Here is an 18,563-nt window from a genome sequence, read left to right on the forward strand (position 1 = left end):
CAACAGGAGCCAATGGCTCCCGCTGCTCTCAGCCATGCCTGTGAGAGAGAGGGAGAGGAGAAAATACCTGCAGGCCAGCACAGTGTTGGATCGATACAGGAATCAGGTAAGTATTTAGGGGGGGGAACAGGCACTAAAAGGTTTTTTTACCTTAATGCATTAAACGTAAAAAAAACTATATGACTTTTAGAACCACTTTAAGGAAAAAATGTGTATACATATACACTTCTGATTAAATCGCAAATGAAGTTAAATAAATATATTCAGTCACATAGATACTACACTAAACATCCATTGTCATAGTCTCAACTCTACCTTCTGCTAGAGCAGTACAGCCATTGCCCGGTGTGTCTAAACCAGACTGCGCAGTCCAATGTCTAACAATAACCAGAGTTGACCAGTTCCGTCTAACTGACCTGGTTAGACACCAGATTTCTCCATAGTACAAGTGTGAGTAGGATGCCTGTGATGAGCATGGTGTACATTATCTATGGCAGCATAGAGCACTGGAATGATAAGGCAGAAAGTGCATTTCCAACAAGAGAAAAAAGGTATTTAAAGTGCCCAAGTGAAGCCAAAAGAAAAAGCAAAAAAATCAGCATAAAGGGACATAACTTACATTCAGTAGGATGCGTCCCTTGTGCCAATGCCTCTTTTGTTAGTTGAACTTGAAACCTTCCTCCTATGACCCCCCCAATCACTCTTCAGCTGTAATTTTCCAGAACTGCAGGGGTTAATAGTGTAGGACTTCACAGGCTCACCTTAAGACAGTCCAACTATGCCTGCCCTTACCACCCAGCTCTGCCATTCGTAGAAGCCATCATCTGCCCATCCTTCATGCATAGATCCAGTTTCATTCATAGAAGCCATTTTACTCATAGAAGCTGTAGTATGGGTTTCTGTGCATGGAGAAGCTGAGTGGAAAGGTTGGGCATAGTCCAGCTCTTGATGAGGGCAGCAACGGCCAGTTAGTTCTAGTAACCCCCGCCAGACCAGAATATTATATGTGATGCGCCCCCTTTTTATAACAGTGGACAGGTAACTGCTTACAATTTTGTGGCTTATTGGTAGTGCGCACATTAACTTAATACAGGACGAGGGGCCCTGGCAGGAGCCCCCACCAGGTACGACACCCCCCCCCACCCTGCACAGCCAATTGTGCGGTGGCTGGTGGCGCACCCCCCCACCCCAGAAGGTAGACCAGACCACACACACAGCCCAGGCATAAGATATGGGGGGGTAGGATGGAGGGGGACAGATGAAGCGGGGTGCCTGACGGGAAGGAGGGGAACCCGGGGGTCCGACCGCCCCAAGGAGGGGCCCACATCCACCCCAAAAACCTTCCAGGGAGAGACGGGTGAAGAGCTACTCACCATACAAGGAACCGGGCGGGCACCGCTTCAGACAGAACCTTCTCTCCATCAAAATGGGGGGGCTGTCGGCCAGGAGGAACGCTGTGACTCAGGCAGAGACCCGGTCATATGCAACCTCACCGGTCAGCCCCCATCCAGTGGGGCCATGTCACGGCCGACCTAGCACGAAGCTGTGGTCTGTGCGCGCTCACTTGTTGGGTGACCACTGGATCTATCCAGCCCATCGCCCAGTCCAGCAGTTGATTGTAGATCCCACCAAGGAACTAGGTCCTTACTCCTGACTAGGCAGAAAAAAAAAAACTCAGTACTCATAGCAGAGAGAGGGATTATACCCTCAGGACTGTCCATAGGCGTAGTCAGACTTTTTTGCTGCCTAGTGTCATACTCCTGTAGGGGGCAGTATAACCCAATGGTTAAGAAGATTAGGAGCTGCGTCCGTCAATGAAGGATGGAGAAATGAATTCAATTTTATCTCAATTGACTGAGAACTTGTCAGAAGTTATCATGCTGATAACAGAAGAATGGAGCAGGAGAAACCTACAGGACTTAGGGCTTTGAAGAGAGATAAGTAAACACTGCAGATACTGCAGTTTGACTGCCTGGGTTAAACTTCAGGAATGGGGTTTACATCCACTTTAAAACTTAAGTTTTAAAATGGGCGGACAGGCAGGAATTTTAATGCAGAAAAGACATCCTTTGTCTCTTCTGCTTTAAAGTTACTTACCTGCCTGTCCACCCTTGTACAGGCAGCTCACTGTACAAATTTGGCAACAACGAATGGGATTGAGCTCCCGTGCATGGGCAGGAGCGACATCACCAACATCACCCCTGCCCAGCCAATGACAGCGGGCAGCGATGAAGACCCAGAAGCCAGCCGCCCCAAGATGTCAGCAGCCGGGCGGGGAGCTCGGGGACCCCACATCGCTGGATCTAGGAGAGTATTGCCCTGCTTTAATGCGGCAAATAAATTAAGGTAAAAACCTTCAGCCTTTAGAATCGGGCATAAAAAATAATAAAAATCAGATAAAAGAGGAAACAAAGATAGAAAAAGAGCCGCGAGACCTAATTTAGGCATTAAAGCAGAACTCCATTAAAAAAATAAATCATTTTCTCAGAACCTCCACAAGACAAAAAAAATACCTCTAATGAAGACTATCCTAGGTCTGGATCCCTGCTATTTACTGTACAATTCATAGCTTCATTGATGCAAGATACTACAGTGTTCTAAGGATGCTGGCTCTCATATAGTATAGGATCCTGCTGTTCACTCCCTCCCCACCTCAAAACACCTTGTATTCTGTTAACAGAATGGAACGGATTCTGTAATTCTGTAAGTGAAATCCTGCCATTTGTTCACACCTCCTCTGTACCTTCTCTGTTGTATGCCATGTATTCTGTGAACAGACATCAAGGTGTTTGTAAATGGACAGATGGAGGAAGATATGGTGGGCAAAGCAACAGGAATCTTCTCTGTATGAGAAACAAGTGGTCAGTCACAGTGCAAAAGGAGAGCAATACCTGTAGTAAATGTCATATATATATATATATATATATATATATATATATATATATATATATATATATATATATATATATATATATATATATATATATATATATATATACACATATACACACAGTAAAACCTTGGATTGCGAGCATAATTCGTTCCGGAACCATGCTTGTAATCCAAAGCACTCTTATATCAAAGCAAATTTCCCCATAAGAAATAATGGAAACTCAGATGATTCGTTCCACAACCATTTATTCATAAGTCCTTCAGTTTATAGTCCATATAAAAAGATTATAGCATTGCGATAGGTTGCATAAAATGTCCATCCACAAATAGCCGCTTCCATAAGGGGATAAGGCTCCATGTACACGGGACGTTGTTAAAAGTCCCTTTGAATGATGAAATTTTTAGGACGTTTGAAACGTCCGTTCGGTCGCGTTTGTACCCGCGTTTAGCGGCGTTTGCGGGCGTTTGCGTTTAGAAGCGTTCCTAGAGGTCAAAAAAATTATTCCCCTTTAAAATGGAAAAACGCGAACGCTAAACGCAGGTCATCGCGTTCAGACGCGTTCGGGCGCGTTCAGACGCGTTCGGGCGCGTTTGTGCGTTTGAAACGCCGGGAAACACACGTTTGAACGCAAATAATTGCGTTCTAAAAAAAGTCCCTGAACGCAACTGCCTGCAAATGACTGTAAACGACCTGGTGTACATGGACAGATAAGATAAAATGTAGATGGGTTCAGGGGCTTCTTAAAAAAACGCCCAACTGCTCCTAAACGACCATTTCCAGCGTCCCGTGTACATGGACCCTTAGAAGCAAAATCCAGCAGGAGCTACAGAGTATAAAAGAGAAGAGAGGCGCCTCTAAGTGTAGCAATATGGTTCCATTTAATGAAGGTACAACATCTAGCAACTCACATGGTTGATGAATAAAACAGGCACATCTAGGTATGCAGGCATCCAGGATAAAGCTGTCCACATAGACTATCTTCTGCACCGCCAGCTGCCAGTCTGTAATCCTGACTGGGAAGACCACCCTGCAGTAAAGCGATCTGAAAGCGAGGGGCAGCATGGAAGGGATGACGTAGATGGCGGTGAGGGAGACGTCTATGTGGACAGCTTTACCCCGGATGCCTGCATCCTTAGATGTGCCTGTTCCAATTATCAACCATGTGAGTTGCTAATTGTACCTTCATTAAATTTAACCATATTGCTACACTTAGAGGCGCCTCTCTTCTCTTTTATACTTAGCTGTGACTTGAGGCTACTTGTATATCAAGACATCGCTTGTATATCAAGTCAAAATTTATTTGAAAATTTTGCTTGTCTTGCAAAGCGCTCTTAAACCAAGTTACTCTCAAACCAAGGTTTTACTGTACATACATACATGCATACATACATACACACACCCTTGAGTTCCTAGAGCCCTTTCATACTGCACCTTTAATGTGGCTCTTGAATCCAGGAAATGGGGTAAAAACAGCATCCGTTCTGGCACAACTGTTTTCTGCAAAAGTTAAAGAACAAAATAGTTGCAGAATACATAATACAGCTATGAAATAATATATTGCAATGCACATTTTGACAGCAATATTAAATAATTTTAAAATGCAAAACATGAATTGTAAAAAGGTCAATATTATCTTGGGCAAAAAAGTGAACTTAATGGATCCTGCATAGGTTTTTTATACTTGGCTGCTATACTGTAACAAATAATCTCTGATGTGGTCAACCGCAGGCTCATTGCTTCTAGCTGACACTCCTCCTATGGACTGATTGATGACCAGCACCATTCAACCCACTTACTAGAAACCCAGGGTATAGAGGCTCCACCACAGTTTCTGGATTCACAGGAGGAATGCTGCAAAGAACAATGACACAATTATTTGGTGTAGCTTTTTGTAGCTTTTGGAGGCGCAACCACCAGAGTAAGAAAAGGACTTGTGACCACAAACCCAGCCGAAGATATCTGGATAAAAAAAGTGTGTGTATTTATCTATACATATACACACACACACATATATATATATATATATATATATATATATATATATATATATATATATATATATATATATACACACATTATATAAATAAATATACACACACCGTATCACACCCCTCACATTTTTGTAAATATTTTATTATATCTTTTCATGTGACAACACTGAAGAAATTACACTTTGCTACAATGTAAAGTAGTGAGTGTACAGCTTGTATAACAGTGTAAATTTGCTGTCCCCTCAATATAACTCAACACACAGCCATTAATGTCTAAACCGCTGGCAACAAAAGTGAGTACACCCCTAAGTCAAAATGTCCAAATTGGGCCCAAAGTGTGAATATTTTGTGTGGCCATCATTATTTTGCAGCACTGCCTTAACCCTCTTGGGCACGGAGTTCACCAGAGGGGGGAAACAGGTACCAGTTTCTCCCCTCCCCCCTGAAAAGGTGCCAAATGTGTCACCGGGGGGTGGGAGGAGGGAAGCATACAAGCGGAAGTTACACTTTTGGGTGGAATTCTGCTTTCAGAACTGCCTTATATCTTTGTCGTATAGATTCAACAAGGTGTTGGAAACATTCCTCAGAGGTTTTTTCCTTATTGACATGATAGCATCACGCAGTCGGCTGCTGATTAGTCGGCTGCACATCCATGTTGCAAATCTCCCATTCCACCCCACCCTAAAGATGCTCTATTGGATTAAGGTCTGGTGACTGTGGAGACCAATAGAGTACAGTGAACTCATTGTCATGTTCAAGAAATCAGGTTGAGATGATTTGAGCTTTGTGACATGGTGCATTTTCCTGCTGGAAGGAGCCATCAGAAGATGGGTACACTGTAGTCATAAAGGGATGGACAGGGTCAGAAACAATACTCAGGTAGGCTGTGACATTTAAACGATGCCGAATTGGTACGAAGGGACCCAAAGGGACTCAAAGTGTGCTAAGAAAATATCCCCCACACCATTGCACCACCAGTCTGAGCCGTTGATACAAGGCAGGATGGATCTATGCTTTCATGTTGTTTACGCCAAATCCTGACCCTACCATTTGAATTTTGTACCTGAAATCGAGACTCATCAGACCAGGCAAAATTTTTCCAATCTTCTATTGTTCAATTTTGGTGAGCCTGTATGAATTGTAGCCTCAGTTTCCTGTTCTTAGCTGACAGGAGTGGCACCCGGTGTAGTCTTCTGCTGCTGTAGCCCATCTACTTCAAGGTTCAATGTGTTGTGCATTCAGAGATGGTATTCTGCATACCTTGGTTGCACTAGTGGCTACTGGAATTACTTGCCTATCATTTCGAACAAGTCTGCCCATTCTCCTCAAATACAGGAGCCAAATACAGGACCATTCTGGAAGAAAACCTGATGGAGTCTGCAAAAGACCTGAGACTGGGACGGAGATTTGTCTTCCAACAAGACAATGATCCAAAACATAAAGCAAAATCTACAATGGAATGGTTCACAAATAAACATATCCAGGTGTTAGAATGGCCAAGTCAAAGTCCAGACCTGAATCCAATCGAGAATCTGTGGAAAGATCTGAAAACTGCTATTCACAAACGCTCTCCATCCAACCTCACTGAGCTCGAGCTGTTCTGCAAGGAGGAATGGGCAAACATTTCAGTCTCTCGATGTGCAAAACCGATAGAGACATACCCCAAGCGACTTACAGCTGTAATCGCAGCAAAAGGTGGCGCTACAAAGTATTGACTTAAGGGGGCTGAATAATTTTGCACGTCCAATTTTTCAGTTTTTTAATTTGTTAAAAAAGTTTGAAATATCCAATAAATTTCATTCCACTTCATGATTGTGTCCCACTTGTTGTTGATTCTTCACAAAAAAATTAGTTTTACATCTTTATGTTTGAACCCTGAAATGTGGCAAAAGGTCGTAAAGTTCAAGGGGCCGAATACTTTCGCAATAATTTTTTTTTTTTTCATGGATCACAGGTTGCTCCACAGGGGGCAGTAGTACAGGGATAGATACATTGTTTTTTTATTTACAATAATAATTACTGATGGTAAGTTTCTTACACATCACAATCAACAATATTCGTTTATTTTTTAAGTGAAGTACCATTGAATAAAAATGTAATCAGGATGTAAATGTAAGGGAAAGGCAGGTGTAAAAGGTCAGTCTATCCAAAAAAGATGGGGGGGGCGTGATCGTCCCTGATCTTCATATTTACCCAAGAACTATAGTTGTAGATGGTAAGGGAAAACGCATGTGTTGTTGACATTATGGAAGGAGGGGCCAACTTTCTCTGCTAGCCTTTTCTGCTAAAGTTACCCTGTTTACTAGTAAGCAAGTAAGCATACATCAGGGACTTACATTCTTGAAATTATTAATATTACCTATACAAAGAATGTACAAAGATATCCTTATAAACTCTAGATCCTAGCAGCTCGTTTACAACTGCACTTGGGGGGCAGTAAAACACATTTTTACCACCCCTAAACCTCTCCCCACTTTAGCTGGAAGGCAGTAGCCCGGTGTGTCTACATGCCACAGTCTCGATGCTTTGCGGGCGCTGCAGGAATTATAACCCCTGTCACACTCAGCTGGCGCTACTGCCCACAGAATGGGACCCATTCAAAGTAATCATTCTGCAACCATGCACAAGGCTGCAGAGCAGTGGCGGCCCGTTCATTGGGGGCGCAGGGGCGCCACCCCCCCTATCCATGCGTCCAGCCCCCTAATCTACATGCAGGGCGCCGGACGCATGGATTCCAACGGGCCCTGAGCCCACCCAGTTGTGTGACAATAGTGAATGAATATTTGCTATTGTCACACGGATCCTCCTCCTGGCCAATCAGGAAGCAAGTCCTGAGATCCGTTTCCCGATTAACCTGAAAGAAGCCATGCCATTGGGCAAGGAGGAGGGGGGAGGAGACGCAGGAGACTGAGGGAGAAGCCACCGCCGCTGTTGCTGCTGCTTGCCTACCCTTTACATGTAAAGGGTGAGTGGGCCGGCGACTGGGGGGGGGGGGGTATAGTGTGTGGTCCATCTGCCGCCCCCCCCCCTCCCTGGCCCATGGAGCACCAGCCACCACTGCTGCACAGTGGTAGTTTGGCATTTAGGGGGTTAAACTGGTGGTGAGGAGGTGATACAACACCTCCTCTTAAATGCTTTCTGAGAAGCAATCTGAACACAGATTGCTCTTCAGACAGAGCAAAGAAAGTGTAAATGAGGTATAAAAGCTGCACTCTGGGTTTTCTCTGTATTTTCCTGCAGATCAGTTAAGTAGTCAACATGAAACAACCCCTGGCCTGTACAGGTGCTTCCTATATAAACACAAACCAATCACTGCTGCTCTCCCTTCTTGTGTAAGGTGACTGGTCTTATATCCACTCGCTTAGTAATATCTGAGTTTGTAAAGGCTTTTGATGCATTAAAAGCAGATTTATATGCTTTGTGGCCAATGAGAAACATTTCAATAAAAAAGTTATCATGCCTAGAATTCAGCTTTAATAGACCACGTGGCATTATCAGAAACGGCTTTTAATCAACTAACTGACCTAAAGTAGCCAGTCTGGTCATGCCCTTAGTGCTCCAAATTGTAAAGCAATCCAAGCTCCAGAGAACCCTAGGCACTGAGTATTCTGGGTAAACGATTTGACTGTTCCCCCATAAGGTGCTTGTGTTTAAAATAAAATATATGGATTCTAAGACACATCTAAGACACCTGAAATATGACAAAACATTGGTAACACCAGAAAGCAACTAAAATGAAACCAAAGAAAAGTAGACTGCAAATTTAGAAACAAATAGGCCAACTTTTCAAGATTAGTATGATTATTTATTTTTTTTGCCAGTTGCAATTTACAATCATAAGCATGCAACATTTGTCAGGTACTGCTGCATTTATGGTTTAATATGCAACAAAAATAAAAGTAAGCTGGTGTTTGTGCTGCAATTTTATCTCTCTCTTTTCTGCTGGATGAATTGAAGTGAGCTGCTAGCCGTAAAAAGCCGTGAATCAGACAGAGAGCAGGCATTTTGAGTCATATCTCTGACTGAGATCACTGGGAAATGGACTGACTGTAGGAGCATTTACCTTGATTACAATCAATAACGTTGCAGAACTCCCGGACGTTGTTTTCATTGATCTCTGCTTGCTTTCTCTCCATGAATGCCAATATCCTTCTGTCAATCTACAGGAAAGAAAAAAAAAAAGTGAGGGGGGAGCTGGAATCAGCTGTGTTAAGAACCCCACACAGCATGCATGCAGCCATCTACTTTAGAAACTTGGCTTTGATTTCGGACACTCACAATGAAATTCTGAAAGCTAAAGTGGAGAAGAGCTGTAAAGAGCATTGTGGAGACAGCAACATAACAGCATCTCAAGGCACACTCACTTTCAAGGAAAAAATATAAGCGGACATATTTCTCTGAGGAAGAGAACTAAACATTACCATACAAATGCTAATGCTTACCCAACTTTTATCATCTGGGGAAAAAAGTTTGCATCCTCTTTAATTAAAAATTCTTTGGGTTAACAAAGAAATCTTTATTCTAGTTATATTATCAGAACAGAATCCTAGCTTAGCAAAAACCATAGCACCTATAGTCCCAACAATAAAAGAAATCAGTCTTCCACACATTAAGTGGAATGCATGTACTTTTTGTCATAAATTTCACAGGATTGTTACATTTACTAATCAAAGGCTCCATTCACACCTGGTGCTTCCAGAAAGTGCAACAAAGCGGAAAACGCGTGTTGCACTTGTGGTGCCGATAATTGTTAAAAGACACCCCAAGTGCAGGTAGCAGTCGAGCTACAAACCTGCCACACAGCTCCAAAAAAGGTTTTGGAGGTTCTTTGGGGCGTTTGTGGTCCTTGGGTAGCCCATTCAAGCGGAAAAAAAAAAGCTTATGTCATGCTTTCCAGGTGTTTCCATTCAAGTCTATGGGGACGTAAATCCTCAATTCTGCCTAAAAAGTAGCTTATGTCCTTTGAGCGACAGGCGTTTTTCTAAAAGCGACAGGATGCCCAGATTTGAACAAGGGCTATTGAAAACAATAGGTTTTTGCTTGCTGAGTATTTTTGAGCGTCGAGCTACAAGCTACAATAAGCTCAAGTGTGAACGGGGCCTGAATATCATATTTTTAGCACTGATTACTGTAGTAATGTCACTGGTCCCCCCAAAAGTGTCCGCCGCAATCCCGCTATAAATCGCAGATCGCCACCTTTAATAGTAAAAAATTAAATAAATAAAAATGACAAATCTTTGCCCTAGTTTGTAAACGTGATCACTTTTGCGCAATCCAATCAAAATACGCTTATTGGGATTTTTTTTCACCAAAAATATGTAGCAGAATACAAATTGGCTTAAAATGATGAAAAAAATGTTTTTAATTTTTTTTTTTTTTTTTTGGGGGGGGGGGGATGTTATATAGCAGAAAGTGAAAAAATAAATATTTTTTTTCAGAATTGTCACTCTTTTTTTATTTATAGCGCAAAAAAAAAAAAAAATCACACAGGTGATCAAATGCCACCAAAATAAAGCTCTTTTTGTGGGGTAAAAAAGGACATCAATTTTATTTAGTGTCGCATGACTGTGCAATTGTCCGTTAAATGTAACGCAGTGCCAAATCACAAAAAATGGCCTGGTCATTAGGCGGGCAAATCCTTCTGCTCCAGAAGTGGTTAAAGACGTTTGTCACAGCTAGGATCAGATGAAAGATTAGACCTGCCAGTGAGAAAACAGCCCTAGAAATGGCTTCCAACCACTTATCTGTTGGTTCCTTAAAGGCTGGCGCTGGAGTAGTAAGGACCCATTTCAGAGGTACAAACAGATGATTGGGATGTTTTTAATGTCCCTCGAGAAACAGTTGGAAAAGTCTTTGAAACATTAGCAGTTTTAGGCTACCCAATGCAGGTTAACAGCACTGAAAGAAGCAGCAGGCTGAGCCTCCAGTTTCAGAGTGCTGTGCTCTGCATCAATAAGTGACAAGATTTTCTCCTTTACCCTGGGAGTAATAGCAGAAAAGGCCCGAGACACCTTAAGGCCCGTACACACGTACCGATCGTCGGCATACAAACGTCGGTGGACGAAGGATCTGCCGATTGTACGCGTGTTAGTATGGTGCCTCCGACAGATGTCTGCGCACAATCCGCGGACAAAAGTCTTTCTTGCAAACATGAAAATATTTGTATGCCGACACCAGAATGGACGATTGTTCGCCTGTCAGTACACAATTCGGCCGACAGACCGCAGATTTGCAAGACTGGGCATGCTCAGAAAATAGAAAACACAGGGAAAGTTAACCATTACATGACATCACTTCTGCAGTCGGCGGACAAAATTCTTGTGCTGTCCTTGTGCTGTCTTTGCACTTTTCAGCAGACACCGACATCCCGGGGAGAAAAGAGGAACATTTGTATGCCGACCATCGGTACGTGTGTACGGGGCTTTAGACATAAGCTAATCAGTTAAAGCAGAACTAAACCTGCCTATACTTTACAGCCCAGGAAGCTGCCATCTTAGCCTCTTTTTGATCTGCAATTACCATGGTGCTGCACACATGATTCGTTTTGACACCAGCCATTTGAGAACTTGATAGTTTGGTTGAGAGCACAAGTAACTGACCATCATGCTCTTAAAGGTAATTGTTTCAAGAAAATTGATGAGTTTAGTTCCACTTTAAGAACTGGAAGGAATAAGATTCTGCTATGGTTGTGGGCAAATCCGACATAGAATCTGCAAGAAAGGGTTCGGGAGCACACTTGTGGCCTCTAATCAGTAAGCAAATCCAGCTGCAGTACAGCAAAAGCTAGGCTGAGGATGACCACGCCATACAGCTGCAATCAAAGAGACTAGGCATGGGCAGTGATGTAGAGAAGAGTTTTGTTTAACCACTTTACAACCGGAGGATTTTGCCGTCTTCCGTCCAGGCCACTTTTTGCGATTCGGCGCTGTGCGACTTCAACTGACAATTGCGCGGTCGTGCGACGCCGTACCCAAACGAAATTTACGTCCTTTTTTTCCCACAAACAGAGCTTTCTTTTGGTGGTATTTGATCACCTGTGCGATTTTTACTTTTTGCGCTATAAACAAAAAAAGAGCGTTTATTTTGAAAAAATAACAATATTTTTCACATTTTTTTATATGAAATTCCCCCCAAAAAAGATGTAAAAACCAATTTTTTTAAAAGTTTTTGGCCAATTTGTTTTATGCTACATATGTTTGGTAAAAAAAATCGCAATAAGCGTATTTTGATTGGTTTGCGCAAAAGTTATTGCGTTTACTAACAAAGGGAAAGATTTCTGTCATTTTTGGTGTTTTTTTTTTAACGCGTAATGGCGGCGATCTGCGATTTTTTTTGCAGGACTGCGACATTGTGGCGGACAGATCGGACCCTTGACTGACATTTTTGACACTTTTGGGGGTACCAGTGACATTACTGCAGTAATCAGTGCTATATATATGCACTGTTACTGTAAAAATGACACTGGCAGGGAAGGGGTTAATTTTATTGGAGAGGGAGGGGTTAATGTATGCCTGGTGCTTACTGACGTGTAGGGGGGGAGGTGACTATGTGATTCATGGACAGATCGGATGTCCAGCTATGCTGAACAGTCCGATCTGTCACTCCCTGTCACTATGGAGATCCGCCCACTGTGTTTACACACAGCGGGCGGATCTCCAGACTCGATCCCCGACGATCGGGTAAGAGCAGCGGCGATCGCCGCTGCTCCTCCCCTGGCCCGACTCCCGCTGTGAATGAAAACAGCGGGAGCGAGCCTCCGGCGGCGCGCAAGCGCCGCCCAGAAGGGGAGGAGTCCAGTCACGTTAATACTACGTGGCTGGACGGGAACGAGCCACTCTGCCGCAGTAGTATTACTGTGAGCGGTAGTAGAGTGGTTAAAAAAAAAAGAAGTTGGTCTATGATAATGGAGTAGAGCAGCACAATTAATCATTAAAAAATCACCCCCCTCCCCCTCTATCTTAAAAGGGCATGTCCTCAATTCTTACAGAGCCGTTCTCTGCTCACTCAGTTGTCAAAAAAAAAAAAAAAAAAGAAGGAGCCTTTGGCAAATGTCTATCAACATTGTTAAGGCTGGGAGATAACTATAAAAACAATTTTTACAATGTATCATTTCATTCCTTTTAGATCAAAAGGAGTGAACTTCCGTCTGTAAGAGCTGGTTCACACTACCACTACCAGAAAGTCGCCCCGTGACTTGAAGAGACTTGTTTAGAGACTTGGAAGAGACTTGGAAGAGACTTGGAAGAGACTTGGAAGAGACTTGGAAGAGACTTGGAAGAGACTTGGAAGAGACTTGGAAGAGACTTGGAAGAGACTTGGAAGAGACTTGGAAGAGACTTGGAAGAGACTTGGAAGAGACTTGGAAGAGACTTGGAAGAGACTTGGAAGAGACTTGGAAGAGACTTGGAAGAGACTTGGAAGAGACTTGTGCACTACTTTGAAGAGACAGGCGACTTTGTCTGTGGGGAATGCCTGGCTAATCTCTTTCTTCTTCCTGGAAAGTCTGATAAGTCGTGTCAATTAAGATAAGGAGGCAACTCCCATTGAAGTACATGGGACAGTTGGATCACAGGTCGCCTCAAAGTAGTACAGGACCCTTTTCTGAAGTCGGAGCAACTTCAGTAGTGCCAATTAAGACGGCACTGATTAACATTGCTTTTGTTATGTCAAGCTACCTGGGGCAACACAAGTTGCCTCACAAGTCACGCTAGTGTGAATGGGCTCTAAGCGAGGGCAGATTAACCTCTGAAAGACCAGGCCTTTTTCTGACACTTGTTGCTTACAAGTTAAAATCAGTATTTTTTCCTAACAAATTACTTACAACCCCCAAACATTTATATATATATATAATTTTTTTTTTTTTTTTAGCAGAGACCCTACAGAATAAAATGGCGAGCGTTGCAATCTTTATGTCACACTGTATTTGCGCAGAAATCTTTCAAACGTGTTTTTTGTGAAAAAATACATTTTGATGAATTAAAAAAAAAAAAAAAAAAAAAAAAACTAAACAGTAAAGTTAGCCCAATTTTTTTTTGTATAATGTAAAAGATGGTGTAACCCCGAGAATTGTGAGGTAATCGTGATCTTTATGCGAAGCAAAAAAATCGTGATTCTCATTTTATCCAGAATTGTGCAGCTATAAGGAGGAGCTTAAGACAAGATGACCATTCTAGAACACTAGAAAGCGTGTGGTAGTGGAATGAGCTATCCTGCTCTAGCCTAATGTTTTCTTCTTTGCCAATGTCCAATCTTGCTAGGCAGCAGGATAACCCAAAAGGTGAAAGACTTTCCTTGTCTCTCAAATGACAAGAAAGTAATAAACAGCAAAGCTGGCCACAAAAAGATTAAAGAGGTTTTAAAATAATAATGTTGGTCTCAAAAGGGAAGAAGTAGTGGTATTTTTTTCCCAAAATATCCCAGGATGCCACCTTACCTCCGACTTTCCTGCTTGGATCTGTACGACTGCAGGATCAGTTAGACTGCTGCTGTCTGACACCTCTTTATCCAGAGTACACTTGGCTGTAATTTCAGGGTCAGTTTTCATTTTTTTTCCCACATTTGCAGTACAGCAGTTTGTTCCACCACCTTCTGTGCCAACACTCTTCTCTTTACCAGAAGACAATGACTGAAGGTGAGCTAAAAGAGGCTAAGAAAAAAAACACACACACACACAGGTGTAATACCATGAAAGAGATTGTGTGCCATTATTGATATTCTAAAACATTGATACCACACAGTTTGAGTTTAATTTGAATCTGCCACAAATGCAAAAAGCAGACTATATTACCAAAAGTATTGGGACGCCTGCCTTTACACACACATGAATGTGGGGGATTTTGGTGTGGGTTGTTTTTCCAGGAGTTGGGCTTGGCCCCTTAGTTCCGGCATACTAAGACATTATGGACAATTTCATGTTCCCAACTTTGTGGGAACAATTTGGGGAATGCCCACTCCTCTTCTAACATGACTGTGCACCAGTGCACAAAGCAAGGCCCATAAAGACATGGATGAGTGAGTTTGGGGTGGAGGAACTTGACTGGCCTGCCTCCTGACCTCAACCCGATAGAACACCTTTGGGATGAATTAAAGTGGAGACTGCGAGCCAGGCCTTTTCTCCAACATCAGTGCCAGACCTCACAAATGCGCTTCTGGAAGAACGGTGAAACATTCCCATAGACACACTCCTAAATCTTGGAGATAGTCTTCCCAGAAGAGTTGAAGCTGTTATAGCTGCAAAGGGTGAGCCAACTCAATATTGAGCCCCTACAGACTAAGACTTGGATGGCAATAAAGTTAATGTGTGTGTAAAGGCAGGTGTCCCAATACTTTTGGTAATATAGTGTATATTGCAGCTTACCAGTCCTTAGTTGTAGTGGCCTCGAGTTTTCCCACGTTATGTGCAATGGTGCGCCGCAGTACCATTACTTGTGACTGGCACTCTAATGAACATGCACTGCAGTCCATCAAAAGTGGGGTAACGCACTAACAAACTGTGGTACACCAGCAAAAATGCCACAGGTCCAGATTTTGGTCTGTTGTGGTGCATTGGGCAGCCCATTCAAATAACAGGGCTGGGGTGTCCTAATGCAATCAATGTTATTTTTGAGACATAAAATACCTGACTAGCAACATGCTGCTTGCTGATATTTTTTTTTTCTTGGCTTTTTTCTACTATTTGCATTCCTTTCATAAACCTTTTGATTGAATCATGACTTAAGACTGCACTACCTCTTATTCTTGATTTGGACATAAATCAGTTACCATTTTTAAGCTCTCAAACATTTAAAGTGTTTCTAAAAAGGTAATTTTTTTTTTATTTTACAAAAATTAAAAATAGGGTCCCTACTTACCTGCTCTGTGCAATGGTTATGCACAGAGCAGCCCCGTTCATCTGCTTCTCGGGTCCCCCTCCTGCGCTCCTGGCTTCTCCTCTTCATCCAGTGCCCCCAAAAGAAGCCGCTTCCTATGGGGGCACTCGTGCGGAATCGCTCCCAAGCCCCGTTGCCTGCGTCCATAGACACAGACAGCAGAGCACTGCTACGCCCCCTCATCACAGTTTGATTGGCAGTAATGAGAGCCAAAGGCACTTGCTGCTATGGATCTGCCCTGTAAGGAGGAACAGAGCAGAGAGCCACTGCTCTTGTGCACAGCGCTGGATCGCGATGGGTTGTGAGAATGCATGAAGGTAAAAAAAATGTCAGCCTTTAGAACCACTTTAAGGTGAAAGACTGCTGCTTTTTCCCCCGCCAGGATTTAAAGTTTATAAGAAGATTATAAAAGTGACAGCAGCAAAAGATTTCACGCCAAAGGATACACATGCAGAGTCATACATGCCATGGCTGCCATTGCTGGCTTACTATGAATGATGCTAGTTGCTTGGCTCTCTCTAGCATCAGTCAATGACTTGGAAGAAAAGTGTAACGAGAAGTCTGAACTTCACTTCCCCATACCTGTTGTATACAAGATTCCACTGCATCAGCATGATGGCTAAGCAACTAGCATTTTCAGAAAAAAAAAAAAGGACAGGGATATCAACTTAAACCCATTAGTATTAGTAGGAGATTTTATTCTATTTAATAGTCAGCTTTAATTGCTAGTGTCACAAAGAGTCATTGTTGTATCTCGTATTCAGTTCTGCAATTACTCCATATTATTATGCTAGAAAGTGAGCATGAAAGTCTAACTGAAACTCCTATGCATATCACTTTAAGAGGTAATGCTCCAAGTGTATCAGAATTACATAAAAGAATATCTCCTGCAAACACGTACAAGCATCAGATTCTTCACAAAAAAGAGTGACAATACTTGTAGGGCTATTCAATTTCTTGGCCATCTTTCATTATACTCATGACAAAGGCCTTATTGTGAGAGTATACATTATTTTATACTGTCAGTTTGGATTAGCCAGGATTGTAACAACTTTTTCATTCTTTGTGTCAATGCTGGATATGCATGGACACAATGCATATTGTGTTACAAGTGTATCACTTATTGCCTCTGTCAAGGTTACAGTAGATGCTGATTTTTAATGAATAAGAAAACAAGTATAAAATCGATGGGCATTCAGTCGTTTTGGGTCGGGGAAAATAAAACTTTTAGAAAGAATTGTATTTTTCCAACTTAGCAGTCATTATGGGTATATACAGTACCGCCAGCTTTATAAACAGAAGATGGAATTTGGCCATATTCCATCAACGCACTGCTTAGTCTTTTGTCTGCAAAGAATTATCCTATACCTACAATAGAATTAACCCATTTTCTTATACATGTGCCAATATAAGGATCAGACATTAGACATCATCAATAGACTCTCATTGTACTGTAGCCAGCCAGTGAAGTTTCTAGCTCACTTATTCACTATGATTATCTTAAAGTGAAGGGGCTCTTTATGGCCAAGTTCCTCTTTAGCAATAATGCACATGTTTTTTCAAAGAAAAAAAAAAAGAGCAATTCATGTTTTCAGGCTCCGGCAGACAATTTCTACAGCCCTGTCTGTACTGCTGTACGGAACATTCAGTTACTGAGCAACAAACAGTAAGGCCCCCTTAACACCTGAGCGATTTTCAGCTTGTAAAACGCTCAGCTCTGAAGATCATAAAATGACCAACAAGCAAAATTCCATTCATTTCAATAGCACCTGTTCACATACGTGCGTTCTGTCGCCTGAAGCAAAATGCCCGAAGCTCAAAAAAGTACATGAGTTTCTTTTAGGCAGATTACAAGCGTTTTCGGCTCCATAGACTTCAACAGAAACTCTCTCCGCCCCTAATTTCCTCTCCCTCACCTCCCCCTAGTGCTTTCTATTGGCAACGCTTGTCATACACTCCTAAAATGCTTAAAAAAGCTAAAAAAAAAAAAAAAAACGCTCGAAAACACCAGTAAATCGATACGCTCAGGTGTGAATGGAGCCAAAATGTCTATCGACTACAAGTGTGCTTATTAGTCACGGGGAGGGGGTCACGGTGAAGGGTGCTTAGCAACACATTACACCCTAAACACAGGTGTAACGTGTTGCTAAATATAAAGATGAAGATCTAACTGTACTTTGTGTATGTAGTTACACTTACTGGCTGCAATGAGAAGCCCTCCTCCAAAAGAAATACTTACCAATTTCAACTCTACTAGGCCTTTTGTGGGCAGCCTGCCTGGCACTACACAGCAGCTTTTTAAATTTTTATCTGGGAAAGGAGGCATCAGGAAGCCCAGACCACCTCTGACACTATTTACAAAGTTTGAGCTTCAAAGCATTGCTTCTACGATTCAGAGGAGGACAGTGCAGGGCTGCGGATGACGGAGACACGTACGCTGACCACGGTGTCAGGGATCAGCAGCTATGATACACCGTGGTCAGTGTACAGATGGGAGGGTAGAAACTGGCAGGATCCGCCAGGTATTTTAGGTATTACAGGGGGCCACATGACACAGCAAAAGCAATGTACAGCATATCATGCTTTAAGGCAGGCATGTCCAACCTGCGGCCCGGGGGCCACATGCGGCCCAAAACCCCAGGCAATGCGGCCCACTGCCCCCTGACAATTTTTTTTTGCTGGGGAGAAAGGAAGTCGGGTCAGGGGCATAGCCACAGCAGCTTCCAACTAACGGTAGGCAAAGGCTGCCTCAGAGGGAGGGGGGGGGGGGGGGAGGCGAGCATGTGCAGTGTTTCTGACTCCTACCACCAT

General features: G+C 42.7%; 1 protein-coding gene across 1 annotated transcript in view; it reads right to left on the reverse strand.

Annotated features, from left to right (window-relative positions):
* MBIP (MAP3K12 binding inhibitory protein 1) overlaps positions 1-18,563 on the reverse strand; it is a 73,891-nt gene that overhangs the window by 39,670 nt on the left and 15,658 nt on the right. Inside the window, exons 3-5 of the mRNA XM_082275773.1 lie at positions 14,318-14,530; positions 8,948-9,044; positions 4,325-4,390 (exon numbers count right to left, since the gene is read on the reverse strand). Of these exons, the coding sequence (XP_082131899.1) occupies positions 4,325-4,390; positions 8,948-9,044; positions 14,318-14,530 (376 nt within the window). The remainder of the gene's footprint in view (positions 1-4,324; positions 4,391-8,947; positions 9,045-14,317; positions 14,531-18,563) is intronic.

This window comes from Pelophylax lessonae, assembly GCF_965119305.1.
Source record: "Pelophylax lessonae genome assembly, chromosome: 13".
NCBI classification, from domain to species: Eukaryota; Metazoa; Chordata; class Amphibia; order Anura; family Ranidae; genus Pelophylax; species Pelophylax lessonae.